Consider the following 20,488-nt stretch of genomic DNA (forward strand, 5'->3'; position numbering starts at 1 on the left):
CCCATAGCTCACAGTTCACCCATTGTGACCCTTTTGCACATGGAATGAATGGCCCTGCTTTCTGGTGTACGTTATGCAAATTATAGAGATATGAAGGCATTGGGTTTAAAGCAGAACTGATTTACTTCACACCAATCCAAAATATTACTCCAGCAGTTACAGGGGTAACTGGCATTACAGAAACAAAGAGGCCCGACCCGCTGAGTTACTCCAACACTATTGTCACATATCTATGATATGTGTATTAATATATGAGCAGTAACCATAGAGTCCAACACCAGTAATCACAGGATTTAACAACTAAGGCAAATTATTTTTATGTACACATACTTGGCTAATAAAATTTACTCTAAACAAACCAGAAACGTATTTAAACTTCCTCCCCCAGTGAGAACGAGCTGGTGTATCAATTCTTCAGATATTCGAGTAAATCCCAGCCCACACACTAAACAGGTGAATGCTCTCTCCCCAGCATGAATTCTCTGGGGGGGGGGGTCACCTGGTTAGATTTACTGGCGAAACCCTACCCATGGTTGGGAGAGGCAAATGGTTTCTCCACAGCGTGAATTCGCTGGTGGGTCTTCAGGTGAGAAGATTGAGTGAATTTCCTCCCACACTCAGAGCAGGTGAACGGCCTCTCCCCGGTGTGAACTCGCTGGTGGGTCTTCAGGGTGCTTGTTTGAGCGAATCCTTTCCCACAATCGGGACAAACAAATGGTTTCTCCGCAGTGTGAACTCGCTGGTGGGTTACCAGGTGGCCAGATTGGGTGAATCCCATCCCGCACTCGGAGCAGGTGAACGGCCTCTCGCCCGTGTGATTTCTCTCATGCACCACTAATGCAGAGGATAGAGCGAATCCCTGCCCACACTCGGAGCAGGTGAACGGCCTCTCCCCCGTGTGGTTTCTCTCATGCACCACTAACGCAAAGGATTGAGTGAAACCCTGCCCACACTCGGAGCAGATGAACGGCCTCTCCCGGGTGTGAATTCGTTGGTGGGTCTTCAGGCTGCTTGCTACAGTGAATCCCTTCCCACAATCGGGACAGTCAAATGGTTTCTCCGCAATGTGAACTCGCTGGTGGGACACCAGTTGGGAAGATTGGACAAATCCCTTCCCGCAATCGGAGCAGGTGAACGGCCTCTCTCCCGTGTGAATTCTCTGGTGTCTCAGTAAGTCAGATGAACAAGTAAATCCCTTCCCACATTCAGAGCAGTTGAACGGCCTCTCTCCAGTGTGAATTCGCTGGTGTATCTGTAATTTAGATGATTCAACGAATCTCATTCCACACTTACAGCAGGCAAACGGCTTCTCCCCTGTGTGAATTCTCTGGTGTAGCAGCAACTTAGATGATCCAATGAATCCCTTCCCACATTCAGAGCAAGTGAACGGCCTCTCCCCTGTGTGAATACGCTGGTGCCTCTTCAGTTGGTACGATTGAGTGAATCCCTTCCCACAATCGGGACAGGTAAACGGTTTCTCCACAGTGTGAACTGGCTGTCGGGTCAACAGGGGGGAAGATTGGTTTAATCCCTGCCCACACTCAGAGCTGGCGAGTAATTTCTCCATACTGTGACCTGTCTGGCGTCCGGGCGGATCAGCTGACGCAGTGAATCCTCCCACACGTTCAGGCGGCGGTGAAATAAACGAGTTTGAGATTCCTGAACATCAATCCTATCAATCCAATCCAAACGTTGCCTATCTCCTTCGCTCCATAGATGCTGCTGCACCCGCTGAGTTTCTCCAGCATTGTTGTGTACCTTCGATTTTCCAGCATCTGTAGTTCCTTCTTAAACACAAGATCTGTCCGGGTCGGGACCCTTCCTCTCACCGGTCAATCCGTGCATTCGATGCGCTCACGCCGCCGGGGACCGCACCGATTCTCCCCGCAGCCGGGGGCCGCTCCTCAGGCCGGGGCCTCGGTGCTGACTGATCCCGCGCCCGGATCCCCGCTCCTACCCGCCGCCGCCGATCCTCCGGAGTCTTTTGTCCACGGACCGCATGCGCGCCTTGGCTGCACCACTTCCGGGGCTCTCCACACCTGCGCGCTTGGTATCGCCTGCAACATAGGGTGACTTCTGGGGCGCGGAGGTTTCTGGGTAAAAAGGGCGCCATGGACATAATCTGAAATCACCGGCCCAACGTTCCCCAATGGACAACAGCCATTTTTTCCTTGTCTGTGAAGAGTCTGAGGTCAATGTAACACAGCGACCTCTCTCGTCGATTACTTGTAAAAATCATTACACATACAAGTGCCGAATGGTGGAACTATCAGACTCACGAACCAATGAAGTTTGAGTTTGAATAAGTTCATTAGCCAAGTAATCACATACATGGAGTTTGCTGTGGTGCTCCGCCCGCTAGTGACAACATGACACACAGTAACAGTTAGGAATGACACATAAAACATTAATAATAAAACATGTGAACCATTACACATACAAGTGCTGGAAATTCCAACTATGTTACTCATGAACCAATGGCAGTTTTCACCCTCCCTCACCAGAGTAAACGGAGGAGGAAAAAATACAAGGACATTCCAGAGAAGTCATCAGAAGAGAAGGACTGGCAGTGAGTGATCAGATGGGCCGAGTGGCCTACATTGCATGCGGAGACAAGGGAACAACAGAACTCATTTATTTTTAGACCGTGGGCCGAGATGCTTTTTTGTTTCATTTTGTGACCCAAATCACGTATCTACCTGTATTTATAACATATTATGTAAAAATATTATAGAAATCATACCCGAAACCCGTCAGAGAGCGGTGGAGGCTGGTTCTCTGGATGCTTTCAAGAGAGAGTTAGATAAAAACTCTTAGGGATAGCGGAGTTCAGGGATATGGGGAAAAGGCAGGAACGGGTTCCTGATTGTGGATGATCAGCCATGATCACATTGAATGGCGGTGTTGGCTCAAAGGGCCTAATGGCTACTCCTGCACCTATTGTTTATAAAGAACAAAATCTGCACATATTTTTAAACTTTTAAATATGAGAAAAACCTCAAATGTCCCTAGTAGAGCTCTACGGTTTTAGTTCCTGCCTAGCTAGCATGAAACATATAATGTTTGGCACTCACCGCGGGACACGACTTGCGGTCTCTCCACTTGCGACTTCTGCAGCTGAGATAGTTCTACACGCCATGGTGCTTGGCGTGCCTAAGGTCGTTCATCACCCGGGATTAGAGTCATAGGGTGATACAGTGTACAAAAAGACTACATAAGTCACACCTGCCTGCGTTTGGTCCATATCCCACCAAACCTGTCCTATCAATGTACATGTCTAACTGTTTCTTAAATGTTGGGATAGTCCCTGCCTCAACTACCTCCTCTGGCAGTATGTTCCATATACCCATCAGCCTTTGTGTGAAAAAAACGAATGTTTTCACACCCTTTGTGTGAAAAAACATACGCTGCCTGTCCCGCTGAGTTAATCCAGCATTTTGTGTCTATCTTCGTTTAAACCAGCATCGGCAGTTCCTTCCTACACATACGATATGATAGAATCCCAGGGAAATCGTTCTGCCAACAGTCATAAAACACATGAAATACGTACGCTCACGTTACTTGCAACTGGTCAATGGAACAGATATCCAGTTTCAAGCAGGGTCCAAGGCCCCACACCCAGGGGATGATATGTCCTTAGCTCACAGTTCACCCATTGTGACCCTTTTGCACATGGAGTGGATGGCCCTGCTTTCGGGTGTACGTTGTGCAAATTATAGAGATATGAAGGCACTGGGTTTAAAGCAGAACTGATTTATTTTCCAAAATATTAAAGGGCAACTGGCATTTCAGAAACAAAGAGGTCCGACCCGCTGAGTTAACCCAGCACTATTGTCACATATCTATAATATGTGTAGAAATATATCAGCAGTAACCATAGAGTCCAACACTAGCAGTCACTTGTGGACACAACAGGATTTAAGAACAAAGGCAAATTATTTTTATGTACACATACATACATTCTCCGAGATCTTCAGTTTCCTCCCTCACTCCAAAGACGTACAAGTTTGTAGGTTAATCGGCTTGTGTAAAAATAATTGTCCCTAGTGGGTGTAGGATAGTGTTAATATGCGGGAATCGTTGGTCGGCGCGCGTACTCTAAACAAACCAGAAACTTATTTAAACTTTCTCCCTAGTGTGAACGAGCTGGTGTATCAATTGTTCAGATATTCGAGTAAATCCCAGCCCACACACTAAACAGGTGAATGCTCTCTCCCCAGCATGAATTCTCTGGGGGGATCACCCGGTTAGACTTACTTGTGAAACCCTACGCATGGTTGGGAGAGGCAAATGGTTTCTCCACAACGTGAATTCGCTGGTGGGTCTTCAGGCGAGAAGATTGAGTGAATTTCTTCCCACACTCAGAGCAGGTGAACGGCCGCTCTCCAGAGTGAATTCTCTGGTGTATCAGTAACGCAGATGAGTGAGAGAATCCCTTCCCACACTCAGAGCAGGTGATCACCCTCTTCCCAGGGTGAACGTTGAGATGTTTTTGCAAATTCGATAATTGAGTGAATCCCTTCCCACACTCAGAGCAGGTGAACGGCCTCTCCCCGGTGTGAACTCGCTTGTGGGTCTTCAGGCCGCTTGCTTGAGCGAATCCCTTCCCACAATCGGGACAAACAAATGGTTTCTCCCCAGTGTGAACTCGCTGGTGGGATACCAGTTGGGAAGATTGGCCGAATCCCTTTCCGCACTCGGAGCAGGTGAACGGCCTCTCCCCCGTGTGATTTCTCTCATGCACCACTAACGCAAAGGATTGAGCGAATCCCTGCCCACACTCGGAGCAGATGAACGGCCTCTCGCCCGTGTGATTTCTCTCATGCACCACTAACGCAATGGATTGAGTGAATCCCTGCCCACACTCGGGGCAGATGAACGGCCTCTCCCCAGTGTGAATTCGTTGGTGGGTCTTCAGGTTGCTTGCGACAATGAATCCCTTCCCACAATCGGGACAGTCAAATGGTTTCACCGCAGTGTGAACTCGCTGGTGGGGCACCAGTTGGGAAGATTCGACAAATCCCTTCCCGCAATCGGAGCAGGTGAACGGCCTCTCTCCCGTGTGGATTCTCTGGTGTCTCAGTAAGTTAGATGAACAAGTAAATCCCTTCCCACATTCAGAGCAGGTGAACGGCCTCTCTCCAGTGTGAATTCGCTGGTGTATCTGTAACTTAAATGATTCAACAAATCTCATTCCACACTTACAGCAGACAAACGGCTTCTCCCCTGTGTGAATTCTCTGGTGTAGCAGCAACTTAGATGATCCAATGAATCCCTTCCCACATTCAGAGCAAGTGAACGGCCTCTCCCCTGTGTGAATATACTGGTGATTCTTCAGTCGGCACGATTGAGTGAATCCCTTCCCACAATCGGGACAGGTAAACGGTTTATCCACAGTGGGGACTGGCTGTCGGGTCAACAGATGGGAAGATTGGTTTAATCCCTGCCCACACTCAGAGCTGGCCAGTAATTTCTCCATGCTGTGACCTGTCTGGCGTCCGGGCGGATCAGCTGACGCAGTGAATCCTCCCAGACGTTCAGGCGCAGATGAAATAAACGAGTTTGAGATTCCTGAACATCGATCCTCTGCTTCTTCTACCCTGTAAAAAGAGTTGACCATAAATTAACAGGTAAAGATCTGTCCGGGTGCAGCAACATCTCAGGAGCGAAAAAGATAGGCAACGTTTCGGGCCGAAACCCTTCTTCAGACGTTTCGGCCCGAAACGTTGCCTATCTACTTCGCTCCATAGATGCTGCTGCACCCGCTGAGTTTCTCCAGCATTGTTGTGTACCTTCGATTTTCTAGCATCTACAGTTCCTTCTTAAACACAAGATCTGTCCGGGTCGGGACCCTTTCTCTCACCGGTCAATCCGTGCATTCGATGCGCTCACGCCGCCGGGGACCGCACCGATTCTCCCCGCAGCCGGGGGCCGCTCCTCAGGCCGGGGCCTCGGTGCTGACTGATCCCGCGCCCGGATCCCCGCTCCTACCCGCCGCCGATCCTCCGGAGTCTTTTGTCCACGGACCGCATGCGCGCCTTGGCAGCAACACTTCCTGGGCTCTCCGCGCCTGCGCGCTTGGTATCGGATGTAACATAGGGCAAGTTCTGGGGCGCGGCGGTTTCTGGGTAAAATGGGCGCCATGGACATGATCTCAAGTCAAGTCATGTTTATTCGTCACATACACATACGAGATGTGCAGTGAAATGAAAAGTGGCAATGCTCGCGGACTTTGTGCAAAAAGACAAACAAACAAACAACCAACAAACAGAATCACATATTCTTTTTCATGTTAAATATTGTGGGCGGAAGGAAAAAGGTTCAGTAAAGTTAGTCCCTGATGAGATAGGAGTTTACAGTCCGAATGGCCTCTGGGAAGAAACTCCTTCTCAATCTCTCCGTTCTCACAGCATGGCAACGGAGGCATTTGCCTGACCGTAGCAGCTGGAACAGTCCGCTGTAGGGGTGGAAGGGGTCTCCCGTGATTTTATTGGCTCTGGAGTTGCATCTCCAGATGTATAGTTCCTGCAGGGGGGCGAGTGAAGTTTCCATAGTGCGTTCGGCCGAACGCACTACTGTCTGACAGCCTTCTTGTCCTCGGCAGAGCAATTCCCAAACCAGATGGTAATATTTCCGGACAAGATGCTTTCCACAGCCGCAGAGTAGAAGCATTGGAGGATCCTCGGAGACAATCTGAATTTCCTCAATTGCCTGAGGTGGTAAAGGCGCTGCCTTGCCTTACTCACGAGTGCTGCGGCTTGTGATGTCCATGTCATATCCTCAGAGTTGTGGACTCCCAGATATTAAAAACAGCTCACCCTATCCACAGTATCCCCATTTATCCTCGATGAAATCACCGGCTCAACGTTCCCCAATGGACAACAGACATTTTTTCCTTGTATGTGAAGAGTCTGAAGTCAATGTAATACAGCGACCTCTCTTGTCGATTACTTGTTAAAATCATTACACTTACAAGTGCAGAATGGTGCAACTATCAGACTCACAAGCCAATTAAGTTTTAGTTTGAATAAGTTTATTGGCCAAGTAATCACATACAAGGTGTTTGCTGTGGTGCTCCGCTCGCTAGTGACAACATGACACACAGTGACAGTTAGGAAAGACAGATAAAACATTAATAATAAAATATTATCGATTAAACATGTGAGCCATTACACAGACAAGTGCCGGAAATTCCAACTATGTTACTCATGAACCAATGGCAGTTTTCACCCTCCCTCACCAGAGTAAACAGAGGAGGAAAAAATACAAGAACATTCCAGAGAAGTCATCAGAAGAGAAAGACTGGCAGTGAGTGACCAGATTGGCCGAGTGGCCTACATTGCACGCGGAGACAAGGGAACAACAGAACTCATTTATTTTTAGACCGTGGGCCGAGGTGCTTTTTTGTTTCATTTTGTGACCCAAATCACGTATCTACCTGTATTTATAACATATTATGTAAAAATAATATAGAAATCATACCTGAAACTCGTCAGAGGGCGGTGGAAGCTGGTTCTCTGGATGCTTTCAAGAGAGAGTTATATAAAACTCTTATGGATAGCCGAGAAGGGATATGGGGAGAAGGCAGGAACGGGTTCCTGATTGTGGATGATCAGTCATGATCACATTGAATGGCGGTGTTGGCTCAAAGGGCCGAATGGTTACTCCTGCACCTATTGTCTATAAAGAACAAAACCTGAACATATTTTAAAACTTTTAAATATGAGAAAAACCTCAAATGTTCCTAGTACAGCTCTATGATCTTTGCTCCTGCCTAGCTAGTATGAAACATATAATCTTTGGCGCTCACTTTGGACAGTGAGTCGGTCTCTCCACTTCCGACTTCTGCAGCTGAGATAGAGCGTATTCCGTGCCGCAATGCATTCTGGTTACTTCTACACGCCATGGTGCTTGGCGTGCATAAAGTCGTTCATCACCTGGGATTAGAGTCATAGAGTGATACAGTGTACAAACAGACTACATTAGTCACACCTGCCTGCGTTTGGTCCATATCCCTCCAAACCTGTCCTATCTATGTTTCTTAAATGTTGGGATAGTCCCTGCCTCAACTACATCCTCCGGCAATATGTTCAATATACCTGTAGATGGTTATGCATGAAACCATATATGTAGTTACCTCATTATCATATTGACCCTCCCACACTTTGTAGTATAACTGTAGTATCTGCATGCTCCCTCCCCTGTAGGTTCCAGTACGTGTGCAGACCAGTTGTGGTTAGTGCTGGAACGTGTGTGAGTAGTATCTTAATAAAGACTTAGTTAAAGGACTAAGGACGACGTCTAGTTTCCTTTACAATACCTATCACCCTTTGTGTGAAAAAAACAAATGTTTTCACACCCTTTGTGTGAAAAAAAGATGCTGCCTGTCCCGCTTAGTTAATCCAGCATTTTGTGTCTATCTTCGTTTAAACCAGCATCGGCAGTTCCTTCCTACACATACGATATGATAGAAGTTTATTTATCCCAGGGAAATCTTTCTGCCAACAGTCATAAAACACATGAAATATGTACGGTCACGTTACTTGCAACTGGTCAATGGAACAGATATGCAGTTTCAAGCAGGGTCCAAGGCCCCACACCCAAGGGCTGATCTGCCCATAGCTCACAGTTCACCCATTGTGACCCTTTTGCACATGGTGTAAATGGCCCTGTTTTCTGGTGTACGTTGTGCAAATTATAGAGATATGAAGGCATTGGGTTTAAAGCAGAACTGATTTATTTTACACCAATCCAAAATATTAAACTCCAGCAGTTACAAGGGCAACTGGCATTACAGAAACAAAGAGGCCCGACCCGCTTAGTTACTCCAGCACTATTGTCACATATCCACGATATGTGTAGTAATATATCAGCAGTAACCATAGTCCAACACCAGCAGTCACTTGTGGACGCAACAGGATTTAACAACAAAGGCAAATTATTTTTATATACACATGCTTGGCTAATAAGATCTATTCAATTCAATTAATGACGGTGGCGCAGCGGTAGGGTTGCTGCCTTACAGCGAATGCATCGCCGGTGACCCAGGTTCTATTCTGACTACGGGTGCTGTCTGTACGGAGTTTGTACGTTTTCCCCCGTGATCTGCGTGGGTTTTCCCCGAGATCTTCGGTTTCCTCCCTCACTCCAAAGACATACAGGTTTGTAGGTTCATTGGCTTGTGTAAAAAAATTGTCCCTAGTGGGTGTAGGATAGTGTTAATATGCGGGAATCGTTGGTCGGTGCACGTACTCTAAACAAACCAGAAACATATTTAAACTTTCCCACTATGCCCTCTCCCCAGCATGAATTCTCTGGGGGGGGGGGGGGGGGTCACCCGGTTAGGCTTACAGGTGAAACTCTACCCATGGTTGGGAGGCAAATGGTTTCACCACAGCGTGAATTCGCTCGTGGGCCTTCATGTTAGAAGATTGAGTGAATTTCTTCCCACACTCAGAGCAGGTGAACGGCCGCTCTCCAGAGTGAATTCTCTGGTGTCTCAGTAACGCAGATGAGTGAGAGAATGCCTTCCCACACTCAAAGCAGGTGAACGGCCTCTCCCCCGTGTGAATTATCTGGTGTCTCAGTAACTGAGATGAACGAGTAAATCCCTTCCCACATTCAGAGCAGGTGAATGGCCTCTCTCCAGTGTGAATTCGCTGGTGTATCTGTAACTCAGATGATTCAATGAATCTCTTCCCACACTCAGAGCAAGTGAACGGCCTCTCCCCTGTGTGAATATGCTGATGCCTCTTCAGTTGGTATGATCGAGTGAATCCCATCGCACAATCGGGACAGGTAAACGGTTTCTCCACAGTGTGAACTTGCTGTCGGGTCAACATGTGGGAAGATTGGTTTAATCCCTGCCCACACTCAGAGCTGGCCAGTAATTTCTCCATGCTGTGACCTGTCTGGCGTCCGGGCGGATCAGCTGACGCAGTGAATCCTCCCACACGTTCAGGCGCCGGTGAAATAAACGAGTTGGAGATTCCTGAACATCAATCCTCTGCTTCTTCTACCCTGTAAAAAGAGTTGACCATAAATTAACAGGTAAAGATCTGTCCGGGTCGGGACCCTTCCTCTCACCGGTCAATCCGTGCATTCGATGCGCTCCCGCCGCCGGGGACCGCACCGATTCTCCCCGCAGCCGGGGGCCGCTCCTCAGGCCGGGGCCTCGGTGCTGACTGATCCCGCGCCCGGATTCCCGCTCCTACCCGCCGCCGGTCCTCCGGAGTCGTTTGCCCACTGACCGCATGCGCGCCTTGGGCTCTCCGCGCCTGCGCGCTTGGTATCGGCTGCAACATAGGGTGATTTCTGGGGCGCGGAGATTTCTGGGTAAAAAGGGCGCCATGGACATGATCTGAAATCACCGGCTCAACGTTCCTCGATAAAGTGCAAATAAACAGATAATGGGCTATTAATGGTCAGTGTTTTGTCCGAGCTGAGTTTAATAGCATGATGGCTGTGGGGAAGTGGCTATTCCTGAACCTGGTCGTTGCAGTCTTCAGGCAGTTCAAAAGTTCCACACTAACTGAACATCAAATTAGAAAATGTTTAAAGTGTTTCGGCCCGAAACGTTTCCTATTTCCTTCGCTCCATAGATGCTGCTGCACCCGCTGAGTTTCTCCAGCTTTTTTGTTTACCATCAAATTAGAAAAATCCCATGTGATCAACGACGTTATTCACGCCAAGCATCATGGCGTCCATTAGTGACCAGAATGCGCTGCGGCGTGGAACACGGTCTATCTCTGCTACAGGAGCCGGAAGGCCAGGGGCAGAGAAAGGAAGTGCTGTCCCGGGCATGCGCGTTGGGGTGGGAGCGCCGCGGATGAAGGTCTGTCCTCAGCCCGAGCTCGTTTCCGGCCCCAGGTAGGAGCGCAGCGCGGGGCCGCGGGGATTACCGGCTCCCCGGGCCAGGCGTGGACGGGCAGGCCTCCGGGCTGGGAGAGTCCCGACCCTTCCACCCGCTCGCCCCCACCGAGCTCCGGAGATTCTCTCCACCCTGGACAAGCCCTAGAGACCACCCTCTCCCTCGACAAGCCCTAGAGACCACCCTCTCCCTCGACAAGCCCTAGACACACCTCACCCCCCTCCACCCTGGATAAACCCTAGACCCCCCCACCCCCCCTAGAGACCCCCGTCGACAAGCCCTAGACCCCCCCCCCACCCTGGACAAGCCCTAGAGACACCCCCCCCCCCCCCCCCCTTCACCCTGGACAAGTCTAGCCACCCCCCCCCGCCTTCACCCTGGACAAGCCTAGAGACCACACGCCCCCCCTCTCTACCCTCTATGACATTCTTGCCCTAGAGGGAGTACAGAGAATGTTCACCAGACTGATTCCTGGGATGGCAGGACTTTCATATGAGGAAAGACTGGATAGACTCGGCTTGTACACGTTGGAATTCAGAAGACTGAGGGGGGATCTTATAGAAACTTACAACATTCTTAAGGGGTTGGACAGGCTAGATGCAGGATGTTGGGGAAGTCCAAATCTAGGGGTCACAGTTTAAGGAAAAGAGGGAAGACTTTTAGGACCGAGATGAGGAAATCATTTTTTACACAGAGAGTGGTGAATCTGTGGAATTCTGTGCCACAGAAGGTTGTTGAGGCCAGTTAATTGGCTATATTTAAGAGGGAGTTAGATGTGGCCCTTGTGGCTAAAGGGATCAGGGGGTATGGAGAGAAGGCAGGGATGGGACACTGAGTTGGATGATCAGCCATGATCATATTGAATGGCGGTGCAGGCTCGAAGGGCCGAATGACCTACTCCTGCACCTGTTTTCTATGTTTCTACCCTGGACGAGCCCTAGAGACCAACCCACCCCCCTCCACCCTGGACAAACCCTAGAGACAACCCCTTCACCCTGGACGCCCTAGAGATCCCCCCTCCCCCACGGATTTAGGGCAGTGTTCGTGTTGCTGGACTTTGATGTAGAGGGTTCGAGCAGTGATGATCTCATCCGATTCCGGGTGCAGGGCAGACCAAGTATTGTGATCAGGTCAGGTCTCCTTGGCTCGGGAAGAATTATTAAGTAACGTCCCACCTCGTCCCTTCCTCTCCCTCTCTTCCATATGCCCCCCAAACTGTCCCTGATGCCCATCTTCCCGTTCCCCATCAGACAGGCACCCAGTATCATCAAAGACTAACACGAGAAGTGGTTAACATATACATATAGATAGACGCAAAAAGCCAGCGCAACTCAGCGGGTCAGGCAGCATTTCTGGAGAGAAGGAATGAGTGACGTTTCGTGTCGAGACCCATTCCTTCTATCCAAAGATGATGCCTGTCCTGCTGAGTTGGCTTTTGTGTCTTTCTTCGGTTTAAACCAGCATCTGCAGTTCCTTCCTAGATGTACATATACAGATATGTATATACAGTGCCCTCCATAATGTTTGGGACAAAGACACATCATTTATGTATTTGCCTCTGTATTCCACAATTTGAGATTTGTAATAGAAAAAAAATCACATGTGGTTAACAATGCACATTGTCAGATTTTAATAAAGGCCATTTTAATATATTTTGGTTTCACCATGTAGAAATTACAGCAATGTTTATACATCGTCCCCCCCATTTCAGGGCACCATAACATTTGGGACACATGGCTTCACAGATGTGTGCACTTTAACCACATGTGATTTGATTTCTATTACAAATCTTAAATTTGTAATAGAAAAAAACAGGCCCTTCTCGCACCGCTTTGTGTTTTACAGACATTTCTCAGACAGGGTGTCTTTGATGGAGGGCAACTCGAACCAGACGCCAGGCGATGATGATACTCCAGTGCCCCTCGATTCGCCCGGGCACCGTCGGCCTTTGAAGGTGGGAGGCGAGAGCTCGGTCGGCGGCAGCGGGGAGGAGCGGTTCAGGTGCTCGGAGTGCGGCCGGGGATTCAGCCGAGCGTCCGGCCTGTCCAGGCACCAGCGCTGCCACAGGGGGGAGAGGCCCTGGAAATGCGGGCACTGTGGGAAAGGCTTCAACTACGCGTCGCAGCTGGAGATCCACCGGCTGCGCCACACCAGGGAGCAGCCGTGGAAGTGCGGCGACTGCGGCAAGGGCTTCAGCTACCCGTCCCAGCTGGAGATTCACCGGCGCAGCCACACCGGCGAGAGGCCGTTCACCTGCTCCCAGTGCGGCATGGGCTTCTCCCACTCCTCCAGCCTCCTGACCCACCAGCGGGTCCACACGGCGGACAGGCCCTTCACCTGCTCCGAGTGCGGCAAGGGCTTCACCCGCTCCTGCCACCTCCTGCGGCACCGCCTGGTCCACGCCGGGGAGAGACTGTACGCCTGCTCCATGTGCGGCAAGGCCTTCAGCCAGTCCTCCTGCCTCCTCCGGCACCAGCGGGTCCACACTGGCGAGAAGCCCTTCACCTGCTTCCTGTGCGGCAAGGCCTTCAGCCAGACCTTCAACCTCCACGCCCACCAGCGGGTCCACACTGGCGAGCGGCCCTACACCTGCTTCACCTGCGGCAAAGGTTTCACCCAGTCGTCCAACCTGCTCACCCACCAGCGTGTCCACACCAGGGAACGGCCCTACACCTGCTCCGACTGTGGCAAGGGCTTCAGCGGCTTGTCTAGCCTCCGGAAACACCGGCAAATCCACGAATGAACCCCCGGGGAGGAGGAATGGTGGGGGCGGCCACAGTTGTTCAATGAAGATAGACACAAAGTGCCGGAGTAAATCAGCGAGGCAGGCCACATCTCAGGAGAGAAGGAATGGGTCACATTTTGGTTCCAACCCTTCTCAATGATTCAATTCAATAATACTGTATTATCACGTGTATCTCAGCGCAGTGGAATTCTTTGTTTTGCAAACAACCAGGATTTCCAACACGTGGACTGGACTTTGGACTGTTTGTGTTTTATTTTTTATTTTAAACTGCGTCAAAATTGTGGCAGCTATACGTTTGTGGTTGTGCAAAAAAAAACCTGCTGATATTGTAAAAGAATGCTGTGCATAGGTGACAGTTACAAACCATTGAACCTGGGAAAGCCAGACAGCAGACCTCACCTGGGCAATATAGAAAGAGTCACCATGTGTCTGATGCTGATCAAGTCACAATACGTTCATAGGACCAAAAATCATTGAGCGGAGCAAGATGGTTCACTCTGCGAAAAAGCCATAGTAGGTGATGGGTAATGTTCAGCGCCATTTCCGTAACCAGCTTCCGTCATGGCATCTTCATCTACAAGCGGAGCGTACCAAAGATCCTAGAGCGGTTCCAGCAATTTATAGCAGAGCAGTATGCTCTGAGCAGTAAGCAGATCATAGAACAATACGCTCTATAATATTTAGGAGCGTACTGCTCTGCTATAATTTGCTGTAATTCTCAGCCTCAGAGTGCGGTGGAGGCAGGTTCTCTGGATGCTTTCAAGAGAGAGCTAGATAGGGCTCTTAAAAATAGTAGAGTCAGGGGATATGGGGAGAGGGCAGGAACGGGGTACTGATTGAGGCCGATCAGCCATGATCATATTGAATGGCAATGCTGGCTCGAAAGGCCGAATGGCCTACACCTGCACTTATTGTCTATTGTCTATTGAATCACCAATGTAGGAGACCCGACCTGTCTTTCTTGGGCTCCCCACGAAAAACGATCTTTGGTTGGAACGACTGTTACTCAGCTGGTGCTGATATGTTGAGACTCGGAACCAGAGTGTGTTTTAACTTGTTTGGCCTGTCTAAACGACACCAAGCAATTGATGTCAAGGGCTTAAACGAGTTTCCACACTTTATTCGGCTTTATTCAGAAAATTGCAGCAACAGCGATAATTAAATTAGAGAATGGAACGAGACAGGTTGGAGTTGAATGAAGTAGGCGAAGCAGAGAGAAATCACAAGAAAAAGACTCGCTCAGCTCAATGTATCAATAATAGTATTTAAAAAACTGGCCAACCCAGTCTCACCTTCCCCAGTAAATTAACAGCGATACTGCAATAAATTTTGTAACATTGTGTTCCTGTCATCTGTATTTGTTCTGGAGATTGATGAAACGGACCTAACCTTTGGCAGAAGTAATTGGCTGGTGTATGAAGCTATAGCTGGATTTTTTGTGTCCTCGATCCAGATTTAATACAATTTTGCTCTGTATCTAAGATTCTTGCAGAGGCAGCACAAGCTAATTCAAGGAGATTCCGCTATCTCAGGCTGAGCGATTAAAGGATAGACACAATATGCAGCGTGTCGGGCGGCACATCTGGACAAAAGGAATAGGTGACATTTCGGGTCGAGACCCATCTTCAGACTGAGTCTGGGGAAAGAGGAACAAGAGATATGGACGGTTCTAAGGACAAATGAATGGAAGATGTGCATATATCTCCCATTTTCCTTTCCCTTGACTGTCAGTCTGAAGAAGACCAGTTGACCCGAAATATCACCTATTCCTTTTCTCCAGAGATGCTGCCTGATCCGCTGATTTACTCCAGCCTTTTGTGTCTGCCTGTCTTCGGTTTAAAGCAGCATCTGCAGCTCCTCCCTGTCATACAGCACAGACATATGCGCGGTGTCGAGACCGAGCATGCGCCCAGGGGCTCCCAGTCCCCGGCACGGGTTGCCATGGCAACGCCGCCTCCGCCGTTCGCGCCCTTCCTCTTGCAGAGAGCACTGGTAAAACAAAAGCAAGAGCAACGCGGCATCGAATTTGTCAAGGGCATTTAATTCCAGCCCAGTAACAGGAGATTCATCACCAAGCTCCCACTTACAACAATGAGAAGTGGGTAGGAAGGAACTGCAGATGCTGGTTTAATCCAAAGATAGACACAAAAAGCTGGAGTAACTCAGCAGGACAGGCAGCATCTCTGGAGAGAAGGAATGGGTGACGTTTCGGATCGAGACCCTTCTTCAGACGTCTCGACCAGAAACGTTACCCATTCCTTTTCTCCAGAGATGCTGCCAATCTCACTGAGTTACTCCAGCTTTTTGTGTCTATCGACAACAATGAGAAGCTAGCAACTGCCGATGCTGGGATCATGTGCAGGGTATAATATGCAGGAGGAACTCAAAGGGTCAGGCAGCATCTGCGGACGGAATGGTCAGATCATAATTCGGGTCTAGACCCTTAGGCGGGCTGATGTGGGGGGGGGGGGGGGGGGGAGCGGAGAATGCTGGAAGATGGGTGGAAACAGGAGAAAGCCTGATGAGTGATGGGTGGATGCAGGTGAGGGGGTGGGGGTCGATTGGCAGACGGATGGGCAAAGGCTAGAGAAGAAGATACAAAACAATGCAATTGGAATTCATGATGCAACACTAGACACACTGGCGACAATTTTCAATTTAAGCTAATTAGCCTACCTGTACGTCTTTGGAGAGCGGTTGGAAACCGGAGCACCCGGAGAAAACACACGCAGGTCACAGGGAAAACGTACAAACTCCATGCAGACAAGCACCAGTAGTCAGCATCAAACCCGGAGTTTCAGACTCTGTAAAGCAGTAACTCCACCGCTGCAGTACAAACTGATCCTCTTAATTCCTTCTAAACATGTCAGGAGTACCACCCTCCCACACTCCCCATTGTTAAACAGACAACTGACCGGGTATTTCAAAGGGTGGCGATTTATTCGGCATTTGTCAAGAGCATTTACAGCGCCCCCCATCATTGTTTGGGACAAAGACCCATCATTTATTTATTTGCCTGTGTACCCTGCAATTTGAGATTTGTAATAGAAAATAAAATCACATGTGGTTAAAGTGCACATTGTCAGATTTTATTATATGGTATATTTATACATATTGGTTTCACCATGTAGAAATTACAGCTGTGTTTATACATAGCCCCCCCATTTCAGGGCACCATAATGTTTGGGACACATGGCTTCACAGGCGTTTGTAGTTGCTCGGGTGTGTTTAAATGCCTCCCTAATGCAGGTATAAGAGAGCTCTCAGCTCCTAGTCTTTCCTCCAGTCTTTCCACCGCCTTTGGAAACTTTTATTGCTGTTTATCAACATGAGGACCAAAGTTGTGCCAATGAAAGTCAAAGAAGCCATTATGAGACTGAGAAACAAGAATAGACTGTTAGGGACATCAGCCAAACCTTAGGCTTACTAAAATCAACTGTTTGGAACATCATTAAGGAGAAAGAGCACTGGTGAGTTTACTAATTGGAAAGGGATTGGCAGTTCATTGAAGACTTCCACAGTGGATGACAGAATAATTATCTCCATAATAAAGAAAAATCCCCAAACACCTGTTCGACAGGTCAGAAACACTCTTCAGAAGTCAGGTGTGGATTTGTCAATGACCACTGTCCGCAGAAGACTTCATTGAATAGAAATACAGAGGCCACACTGCAAGATGCAAACCACTGGTTAGCTGCAAAAATAGGATTACCAGGTTACAGTTTGCCAAGAAGTACTTAAAAGAGCAACCACAGTTCTGGAAAAAGGTATTGTGGACAGATGAGACGACGATGAACATATCAGAGCAAAGTATGGAGGAGAGTAAGCACTGCCCAAGATCCAAAGCATACCACCTCATCTGTGAAACACGGTGGTGGGGGTGTTATGGCCTGGGCATGTATGGCTGCTGAAGGAACTGGCTCACTTATCTTCATTGAGGATACAACTGCTGACGGTAGTAGCATAATGAATTCTGAAGTGTATAGACACATCCTATCTGCTCAAGTTCAAACAAATGCCTCAAAATTCATTGTAGAGCAAGCCAATGATCCCAAACATACCGCAAAAGCAACAGAGGAGTTTTTCAAAAGTGGTCAATTCTTGAGTGGCCAAGTCAATCACCCGATCTGAACCCAATTGAGCATACCTTTTATAAGCCCTCAAAACAAGCATAAGATAAAGATGGCTGCAATACAGGCCTGGAAGAGCATCATCAGAGTAGACACCCAGCAACTGGTGATGTCCATGAATCGCAGACTTCAAGCAGTATTGCATGCAAAGGATATGCAACAAAATACTAAACATAACTGCTATCATTTGTTTCCATTGCTGTTCCAAACATTATGGTGCCCTGAAATTGGGGGGGGGGGGGGGGGGGGGCTATGTATAAACATTGCTATAATTTCTACATGCTGAAACCAAAACGTATAAAAATGGCCTTTATTAAAATCTGACAATGTGCACTTTGAACCACATGTGATTTTTTTCTATTACAAATCTCAAATTGTGGAGTACAGAGGCAAATAAATAAATGGTGGGTCTTTGTCCCAAACATTATGGAGGGCAGTGTGATTCCAGTCCAGTTACAGGTGATTTACCATCAGCAGAATGAGCCCAACCTGGGGCGTGAAAGTGGTCCATTCGTGGATATAATTACAGTTCTAATGGAGTAACAACGAGTCACTTGTGAATCCGCTGGTGAGTGCGCAGGTTGGAGGAATGGCTGAAGGCTCTGCCGCACTCCGGGCACACGTAGGGCCTCTCCCCAGTGTGGACCCGCCGGTGGGTAAGCAAAGAGGAGGAGCGGGTGAACCTCTTCCCGCACTCGGTGCAGGAGTAGGGCCGCTCCCCGGTGTGGACCTTCAGGTGCTTCCTCAGGTTGGTCGACTGCCCGAACTCCTTGCCGCACTCGAGGCAGGTGAAGGGCCTCTCTCCCGAGTGGACCCTCTGGTGCTTCCTCAGGTTGGTCGACTGGCTGAAGTCCTTGCCGCACTCGGGGCACGTGAAGGGCTTCTCCCCGGTGTGGACCCGCTGGTGCGTCAGGAGGCTGGACGAGCGGCTGAACCTCTTGCCGCACTCGGCGCAGGCGAAGGGTCTCTCGCCGGTGTGGCTGCGCTGGTGCATGTGCAGCGAGGAGGAGCGGGTGAAACCCTTCCCGCACACGGGGCAGTTGACGGGCTTGTCCCTGCTGTGGGCCCCGCTGGTGCTCCTGCAGCTCGGACGACAGCGCGAACCCCTCGCCGCACGTTGGGCAGGGGAAGAGCCTCTCCCTGGCATGGCCGCGCCGGTGGATCCCCAACTGAGTCAGGTAGTTGAAGCCCTTCCCGCAGTCCGCGCACTTCCACAGCTTCTCGCCGCTGTGGCTGCGCTGGTGCCTCAGCAGCTGCGACGCCCGACCGAAGCCCTGCCCGCACTCCGAACACGGGAACCACTTCCCCCCGTCGTCCGCCGGGCCCTTGGCCTCCGCGTCCGAAAGCCGGCCCGGCTGAGATCCCGAAGGGAGCAGCGACTCCGGCAGGTCTTCGCCTGAGCTTCGGTTCGAGTCTCCCGTTTGTGAATCCTCCATCACCTTGGGGGGGAAAGACAGCAGTCATCAGTCACACCCTTCCATCGACAGCATCCACACCTCACGCTGTCTCGGCAAGGCCACCAGCACAAACAAAGTTACCAGTCTCACCCCAGTCTCACCTCTTCTCCCCTCCCCCATCGGACAAAAGGTACAGAAGTTTGAAAACGCAAAGATGGACGCAAAATGCTGGAGTAACACAACGGATCAGGCAGCATATCTGGAGAAAAGAGATGGGTTATGTTACAGGGTGAGACCCTTCAGACTTCTGAGCAGTAGCTCTTCCGCTGCGCCACATTTCTACCTTTCGGATCAAGGATCCTCTTCAAGCAAGACGATTCGCGGGTTAGATAAACAAATGTAAAAATATTACCGACTATTTAAATGAATGGATGATTGAATGGATAAACGAACTGATCAATGAAAGGTGAAGGTAGACAAAAGTGCTGGAGAAACTCAGCGGGTAAGGCAGGATCTATGGAGCGAAGGCAACGTTTCGGGCCGAAACCCTTCTTCAGACTGATGTGAATGAAAAGGTGAAATTAACTCACTTTTTCCATGCCGAGCTTGGCTCGATCTTCTGCCGTTGCTTCCATCAACTTGAATATCGGGTGCTGGGCGGAGTCAGACCATGGGGCATATTTACCAGGCACGGTCTGTAATCTGAGCCCCGCCGCTGGTCCCGGTGGATCAATGGCCGCCGTCTTACCCAGAAGCACCCGCGTGCCAGAAACCGCTGTATCTGCGGCAGCGGCAGCGGCGGAGACGCGCCCCTCCCCCACTCGCCGCGCTCTTCCACTCTGCTCCTCCTCCGGCTTCACCCTCCCGTCCACCGCACCGGGATCCCGGTCGGCTCTCAAGGCTCCTGGATCGGTAGCTTGTGTCCCGAGCAGATGGAAGGCGACGCCGGCAACGCAGCCTCCCCCCCCCCCCGTCGCCGCTGTCCTCCTGTGCAACCGGCGAACATCCGGATCCTGTGGCGGCGCTGCGCATGCGCGGCATTCAGCAGCCCGCCCTCGCCTTCTGTCAGCTGCAAAGAAAGACAACAAATGCTGGAGGAACCAGCGCCCGGGGCAGCATCTCTGGACAACATGGAGAGGCCACCGTTCTGGTCGGGACCATTCTTCAGATTCACTGGGGCTGGGAGAGGAAGCTGGAAAAATGTGTGCCCTGCAAAGTTACTTTAAAGTTAGAATGTCGAAACAAGGAACTGCGGATGCTGGCTTTGCAGAAAAATAATAAAAGTACTGGTGTAGATTCAGATTCAGATTCAGATTCAGATTCAGATTCAGATTCAGATTCAAAC

General features: G+C 49.7%; 2 protein-coding genes and 1 pseudogene across 6 annotated transcripts in view; 1 reads left to right on the top strand and 2 right to left on the bottom strand.

Moving 5' to 3' along the window:
- Nucleotides 1-99: 99 nt before the first annotated feature.
- On the bottom strand, nt 100-20,170 carry LOC129703876 (zinc finger protein 850-like; annotated as a pseudogene).
- The window catches only part of LOC129704352 (oocyte zinc finger protein XlCOF15-like), a 265,479-nt gene continuing 253,710 nt past the window's right edge, over nt 8,720-20,488 (bottom strand). The window contains exons 1-2 of one of the 4 annotated variants that reach the window (XM_055647439.1): nt 10,215-10,240; nt 8,720-10,020 (exon numbers count right to left, since the gene is read on the bottom strand). In XM_055647439.1, the coding sequence (XP_055503414.1) occupies nt 9,348-9,899 (552 nt within the window). In that variant the 5' untranslated portion in view covers nt 9,900-10,020; nt 10,215-10,240 and the 3' untranslated portion in view covers nt 8,720-9,347. Of the gene's footprint in view, nt 10,241-20,488 lie in introns of those variants that run through there. The other 3 variants (XM_055647440.1, XM_055647438.1, XM_055647441.1) reach the window with 3 other exon arrangements.
- Nucleotides 10,682-14,953, top strand: LOC129704324 (zinc finger protein 239-like). Of its 2 annotated transcripts, none has more exons than XM_055647388.1 (2): nt 10,682-10,869; nt 12,716-14,953. In XM_055647388.1, exons 1-2 carry the CDS (start codon nt 10,697-10,699, stop codon nt 13,611-13,613), a joined length of 1,071 nt encoding a protein of 356 aa, XP_055503363.1. In that variant the 5' UTR covers nt 10,682-10,696; the 3' UTR covers nt 13,614-14,953. The 2 variants fall into 2 exon arrangements, with proteins under 2 accessions (XP_055503363.1, XP_055503364.1); XM_055647389.1 differs by having other exon boundaries at nt 10,815-10,869; nt 12,727-14,953.

The sequence above is a fragment of the Leucoraja erinacea genome, chromosome 15, assembly GCF_028641065.1.
Source record: "Leucoraja erinacea ecotype New England chromosome 15, Leri_hhj_1, whole genome shotgun sequence".
Classification (NCBI taxonomy): Eukaryota; Metazoa; Chordata; class Chondrichthyes; order Rajiformes; family Rajidae; genus Leucoraja; species Leucoraja erinaceus.

What these genes read in the sequence shown, in the direction of transcription:
- LOC129704324 (XM_055647388.1), top strand. Translation starts at nt 10,697, where the DNA reads ATGGCGTCCATTAGTGACCAGAATGCGCTGCGGCGTGGAACACGGTCT. An exon ending in GAGCTCGTTTCCGGCCCCAG is followed by an intron (nt 10,870 to 12,715) that starts GTAGGAGCGCAG and finishes TGTGTTTTACAG; the next exon opens with ACATTTCTCAGACAGGGTGT.